We start from the raw sequence: 7,335 nt of genomic DNA on the forward strand, positions 1-7,335 counted from the left end.
CTGGGCGGGCTCTTTATTCTGTTTATTCTGAGATAGGAGTTATGCTTTCAGTGAAGTGGACATAGATAATATGAAATGACCGTATACATATCATGCAAATATGTCATGAAGTGACAAGCATCTATCTTCCCAACTAATAGACTTAGTGATGCACGTGAGAGGTAGTGGTGACATTTTGTAACATTGTTGGTTAAATTAGTATGCAGATCAAAAGAATCTGCTGTGGCGAGTCCGTAATCAGGAAAAAGCTGAAAGAAGCAAATAACATTGGTTATTGGTGTGCCGCAAAATTTTTCCAACGTAACAAACGTGTAACACTGTATTAGAGGAACGAGGCAATCAACTACGTGTTGCCACACGGACGAATATTACATTGCTCTGCCAGTCTTTACACCAATGACACGCGACAATGACATAATATTTGCAGAAAATTATTAATACATGTTAATTTAAAAAAGTAATATTGAGAAATTCCTCACGGCACACCTGACTATTTCTCACAGTTGTTGAAAATCACTGCGCTATACGACAAAACAAAAACAATCCGATGGCGATGCAGAAACTTCGAACAGTTCCAGCTCCCTCATGCCATTTTGCATTGCGTGATTATGAATGTGCTAGCATGGGCGAGAAGAAATAAATATTGGGGTAGCTTGTCTAAGCCTACTTACCGCAGCAGAGCTGGCGAATAGATTCAGGATGGTCGGTTTAGTTTTGATCTTCTCCATTTTCGCAACGGCACTTCGGAACAATTCCGCCCTGCTCGATTCCTTCGATTTGGAACCTTTCCAAGCCGCCTGGCCAGCTGCTACAGCGTCCTTCCGCTTTCTTTCCGAACACACAAAGCAGTAAACATTGATGTATTGTTCGTATGCATTGCTCGGTGAGCGATGAATGGCAGTAATTCTCTTTTTGATGAACGAAAATAGTTCATCGAAATCATCGGGGTCGCCCATTGTCTGATTGTTGTGTTGGAGTGCGAAGCACGTGGAGTATCGCGTGGACTGGTACGCTCTCGCGCTAGCATACGACGACAGGGGGACCAGTCTATTCCCGCTAAAATTTGACTGCATCCCGCAGTTCGAACATAGGGACATCGACATTTTCTGGTTTTCAAAAAAGCGTACGTTGATGTCTTAACCCCCTCCATCCCCATCATACGGTTTGTACGCTCGTGAAAATGTTGAAAATTATGGATGGCTCCTAAAGTATTATTTTTTTTGCCTTGTTTACATTTTTGGGGGAGTTCTCTTTATCAGCTAATAGATGGCGACATCCCTCATATCGTTTCAAAGTAAACAGGTTTACAATACATTTTTATTTTTGCTCATTATTTGGATATCTAGTAAACATTTTTCCATCATTTTCCAGGACTATAAATGTTGATATTGTGATTATTTATGTAGCTTAGGCTTACTGGGAGGTTGTGCACCTAATTCGGCACCGAAAAGAAACAGAACAACTCCAGTCGTGTTACTTCTGTACAGTTAGCAATGAGCCTGATGTAATACCCTAATAGTACCACTAGAGGGAAACATACTGTAAGAGAAATCCAACCACAGAGCAGACTGCAAGACGTTTTTTATTATGTCATGTTTTTCTGCATTTGTTCATGAAACGTTAACACATAATTCACTTTTAATTAGAACATTGCCAACAATAGATAATCAATCAGATAACATGAACAAAAAGTGTATACAGAATATTATTATGCATGATTAAATGTTCTGATGCTAAGCTAAGTGATTAGTTTTAATATGGTAGTGAGTATGAAAGGGTCCATCCATGATTCTGTGCATCCAAACAAGTCCAACATGGCTACACTCCTTCTCCGTGAATCTACTTGCCGTTCTTTTGCTTCTTCTGCTGGAACTTCCTGAAGTGGGTTTGGATGGTGGAGGCAGCTTTCACCTCCACGGGGCTCAAGGGGGGTAAGGTGGGCTCCGTGCTGCATGTGCCGTTACTAGCGTTGGAGTCTGTTGGACATATTAGAGAGGGCTTTTTTTGGGACCGGTTTAGAGTTCAAACACCATGATAACGTTTAGACGACATGTCGGGTTTGACTTACACTTTCTGTACACGCCCATGCTGTTCCTTCTGTAGCCGTCAAACTGCGATAGAAAAACAAAAAAAAAGTAGACACGGTCACTTTCTGTAAATACTGCGGAGGGTCACTTCAGAATAGGACCGTGGGAAACTGCAAAAACCAAGCTGCAGTGAACACATCAATCAAAACTAAAAGTGGTAAAAGACAATGAAGGGGTAGGGTAGGGGTATAGTAGGGTATTGTTATGGTAGGGTTAGGGTAGGGGTAGTGTTAGCTTATGGTTAGGGTACCGTTGGGGTTAAGGGTTAGGTTATGGGTAGGTTTAGGTTTACGGTAGGCATAGCGTATAAGGTTAGGGGGTAGGGTTATGTTACATTGGGAGTTATACACCCACCATTATTCCAACCCTACCAATACCATAACCCTTACCCTACTGCACCATTATTCTAACCTTACCCAACCATATTGCTAACCCAACCAATACCATAATGCAACCCTTACACTACCCCTACCATAACTAACCCTACCCATGCCATAATCCTAACCTAACCCCACCTTAACCCTAATTTTACCCAACTATATTTATAACGTTGCCCTTACCATAACCTTGCTCCACTATAATCCGACCATAACCTTAAATCTACCATAACTAACCCTCATTAACCATAACCCTAACCCAATATAACTCCCATTATAACATAAACCTAACCCTAACCTTACCCAACCATATCGCTAACCCTACCCATACCATAATTCTAATCCTACCACCAATAGGGACGTTTGTCCTATAGTTATATTTCTATTTGGCTGTTGCGGTGAGACAACAGCATCAAGTTGTGAAATAGAGATTGTCATCCAAATTCTGCCATTTTAGGAAGCAACAATCCCCCAAAAAAGCCAACTGAATCCAAGAGGGACTACAAAACGGCAACATCCAGAGCAAAGGCACAACGGGTGTAAGCTAACTAGCCTCAAATATTCCAATAACGCCAGTGGTATACATCACCTACATGGCACAAGAAATAGTACCTGCTTTCAAACTGAAATAAAATGCTAACTACATAGCAAATCACCACTAAATGGATGAAGAGATTTGCTTGGCTTTTTCTTTTTCTTCCTTTTTCTTGTCACATGTTTTTTTTTTTGGACGGACACACCGGCTCACTGTCTAAAACTAAGACAGTAACAATATCAACAACATAGTATCAGTATTTGGGACCACATATAAAGGGAAAGACAAACCATAAAAGTACAGTATAATAGTCATATAGTATAGTATATAGTGTTGTAGTCCCAGTACAACATGGGAGATACATACAATGGTATGTTCAAGGACCATCGAACTAAGCGGGCTCATCAACAAACAGCATAAACATGTAAATACTATGGGATTTGTACCTGGATATGATTTTTAAATCATATATGTGATATGGGCTGCACGGAGGTCGAGTGGCTAGTGCGCAAGCCTCACAGCTAGGAGAGTTCAATTCCACCCTTGGCCATCTCTGTGTGGAGTTTGCATGTTCTCCCCGTGCATGCGTGGGTTTTCTCCGGGTACTCCGGTTTCCTCCCACATTCCAAAAACATTCATTCATTCATTCATTTTCTACCGTTTAACCTCACGAGGGTTGCGGGGGTGCTGGAGCCTATCCCAGCTGTCTTCACGCGAGAGGCGGGGTACACCCTGGACTGGTGGCCAGCCAATCACAGGGCACATATAGACAAACAACCATTCACACTCACGTTCATACCTATGGACAATTTGGAGTCACCAATTAACCTAGCATGTTTTTGGAATGTGGGGGAAAACCGGAGTACCCGGAGAAAACCCGGAGAACATGCAAACTCCACACAGAGATGGCAGAGGGTGGAACTGAACTCGGGTCTCCGAGCTGTGAGACCTGTGTGCTAACCACTCTCCACCGTGCAGCCCATTCCAAAAACATGCTAGGTTAATTGACGACTCCAAATTGTCCATAGGTATGAATGTGAGTGTGAATGGTTGTTTGTATATGTGTGCCCTGTGATTGGCTAGCGACCAGTCCAGAGTGTACCCCGCCTCTAGCACCCCCATAAGCGGTAGAAAATGAATGAATAGTCACTAGAATGTTCGAATAACCAACTAGGGCACTGAACCCTGAACCCATCGCCCCCGTTGGCAAGTGGTCAATGAGTGACGCACAAAAGAAGAAGAATGAGGAGTTGCGTGAGCTGCTACATCAGATACAAGCAGCCAATGATAATCATCTGTGCTGCAATGTGACCAGGAAGTTTGCATTGTTCACATTCCTCTTGGCAATCAGATAGAATGGGTGCACCAAGAGTCGCCGGCTTTTCAAGAGCGTGAGCATGCGTGTGTGTATCTGGCAACGCGACAGTCATGACCTCCGAGGCAAATCCCCTTGATTGGGATTTGCAGCTGAAGCACAGCGAGCGGCATCGGCAGGACGCCTGCAGGCTGAAGGCTGCTTAGGCCGCTCACCTGGCGGCGTGCCGGCGGCAGGTCTCACGCTGCGTGGCATGATCTCAGCATGCAGGCTCAAGCTCACCGTGTAAGACACGACACAATTTCAAAGTCTAAATCGTGAAGTCTGTCTTGTTCTGTTTGCACCTCCTCGGTTTCAGACATGTTTGATACCGCATGGAGAATGCTCTACACTTGCACTCGCAACGTATTACTTAACTTTGCTGCATTTGTGGCTTATGTAGAGTTGCTCTGCTTATTTCTTTATTCGTTATTAGCTAGTGGGAGGAGCAATCTCATGACTTCTATGACTTGACTGTCTGTGACTTATCTACGTTGGGAGTGCGTTAATCATATTGTTTATTATTTTGTCTATTCCTTTATGTTTTTATACTGAATTGTATGTACTTTTTTATTTTCAATCTACCTTGTGACCTTTTGTGATTTATTATATATTTTATTGAGCATTTTTATTTAGCAACACTTGTGCTTGCTCCAGTGTGGTAGTTTTCAAATGCTTAACAAATAAAGTTATATTGCATTTTCTTGTTTTGTTTTACATTTTGTGCCGTGAGCCAATAAAAAAGAATGGTGAGCCACAAATGTGTCCCAGACTGCAGTTTGGACACCCTTGACTCCTACAAAGCAGACTTTTGGTTTACCTCTCCAGACTTTTTTAGTACATTTTGGGGATTTAGATTTTTACAATTTTATTACACTTTTTCTCATAATAATAATGTTTTTGTTACTTACTCACATTAGCTCTTCATTAGTTCCTCAGTAACTACTCTAAATATATGTGCCTTAGTTCCCCACTAATTATTCATTAGTTCCTCATTAGCTCTTACCTAGTTCCTCAGTAACTACTCTAAATGTATGTGCCTTAGTTCCCCACTAATTATTCATTAGTTCCTCAGTAACCACTCTAAATATATGTGCCTTAGTTCCCCACTAATTATTCATTAGTTCCTCATTAGCTCTTAGCTAGTTCCTCAGTAACTACTCTAAATGTATGTGTCTTAGTTCCCCACTAATTATTCATTAGTTCCTCATTAGTTCTTAGTTAGTTCCTCAGTAACTACTCTAAATGTATGTGCTTTAGTTCCTCACTAATTATTCATTAGTTCCTCAGTAACTAATCTAAATGTATCTGCCTTAGTTCCCCCTAAATGTATGTGCTTTTTCTCGCTAAGTATTAATTATTTCCTCGTTAGTTCTTAGCTAGTTCCTCGGGTAACTGCTCTAAATGTATGTGTTTTAGTTCCTCACTAATTATTAACTAGTTCCTCATTAGTTCTTAATTCACTAGTTCCTCAGTAACTACTCTAAATGTATGCGCTTTAGTTCCTCACTAGTTCAAAATTAGTTCCTCAGTAACCACTTTAAATTTAAGTGCCTTAGTCATTAGATCCCCATTCGTTCCTCAGTAACTACTCTAAAGGTATGGGCCTTATTTCCTCACTAATTATTTATTAGTTCCGCAGTAACTACTCTAAATGTATGTGATTTAGTTCCTCAGTAATTATTCTTTAGTTCCTCATTAGTTCTTGGTTAGTTCCTCAGTAACCACATTGAATTCATGGGCCTGAGTCATTAGTTCCTCATTAGTCCTTCACGAGTTGCCTTGAATTTATGGGCCTTCTTCATTAGTTCCCCACTAACTACTCTAAATGTATGGGCCTTAGTTGCTCAGTAACTATTAATTACTTCCCCATTAGTTATTCAGTAACCACTCTAAATGTAGGGCTTTAGTTCCTCAGTAACTATTCATTAGTTCCCCATTAGTTCTTCAGTAACCACTCTAAATGTATGTGCCTTAGTTCCTCTGTAATTAGTTTTTCATTAGTTCCTCAGTAACTACTGTATTTTTGTGTACCTTATTGTAAAGTGAGATCGTCTTTGGTATCAATTAAAGTATAAAATATACAAGTATAAAAGTCGCAATGAGGCAGTTTGATGCATTTCTGAGTAGAGCGCAGTGTGACTGCGGGACACCAGCAGTGCGTCAGCATGGTACAACCTCGTTAAAGTTATTTGTCAACATGATTATTTCTGTCATACTCTTGTGGGCTCAAACCCACCATGAGGTGTAGTGGGGTCATTAAATAGCCAAATTAGAGACCACACACTCGGCGTGTCCTTGCTAACCTCATCTGCTTTGCTGCTCCTGCGGCTGTGTGACACGGAGTGGACCTGCCAAGGTAAAGGCTGGGACACCATGTAAGGCAGTGGTTCCTTTTGGCCGGCCAAGCGCACCCCTATCTGCACACAAAATATGTAGATATGACATCATACGCATTAAAAGCATTGAGTAAGAAAGTCATAAACAGTGTTTCCCATGCATTTATGTACAAATGGTGGCCTACCTTGCCTAATAATAATACATTATTACACACGTTTTAAGAAGATATAAGGTGTATGCAGACCCCTCTAAATATTAACAAAAGTGACTAATGACAAATCTAGCGGATAGACTTTTGTCGACAAGCACATATTTTTATATTTGTCATTGTAAATATATGTTAATTTATCACTTTTTGCTAATTTGACTATGATCTATTCAATCCAGTTCTACTAATTTACATGTCTTACCGATTCTACGACTCTGACCATCACATACATGGCTGTTAGCATGGTGATCAACATCTTGACCACTGGTCCTTTAGCGTCCTCAATATAAAGTCCTTAATGTCCTCAGTGTGCGTGTGTGTGGATCTCCTTCCCAGCGTCCTTCTAAATGTATGGATAGAGGCAGGACGCAAGGAGGGATCTCAGCAATCAGGAGAGGAATGAAGGGCTGCTCCACAGGGACAATTGACTTAAT

The 7,335-nt window shown here is 41.1% G+C and overlaps 1 protein-coding gene across 1 annotated transcript; it reads right to left on the reverse strand.

The window, feature by feature from the left end:
- Window positions 1-1,564: 1,564 nt before the first annotated feature.
- On the reverse strand, window positions 1,565-7,335 carry LOC131134967 (uncharacterized). Its single transcript, XM_058080719.2, has 4 exons — window positions 7,104-7,335; window positions 6,660-6,773; window positions 2,069-2,111; window positions 1,565-1,976 (listed from the first exon to the last, which is right to left on the reverse strand). The coding sequence occupies exons 1-4, from the start codon at window positions 7,155-7,157 to the stop codon at window positions 1,840-1,842; spliced, it is 348 nt and encodes a 115-aa protein (XP_057936702.1). The 5' UTR covers window positions 7,158-7,335; the 3' UTR covers window positions 1,565-1,839.

The sequence above is a fragment of the Doryrhamphus excisus genome, linkage group LG8 (genome assembly GCF_037039965.1).
Source record: "Doryrhamphus excisus strain RoL-2023G ecotype Guam linkage group LG8, RoL_Dexc_Guam_v1.1, whole genome shotgun sequence".
Classification (NCBI taxonomy): domain Eukaryota; kingdom Metazoa; phylum Chordata; class Actinopteri; order Syngnathiformes; family Syngnathidae; genus Doryrhamphus; species Doryrhamphus excisus.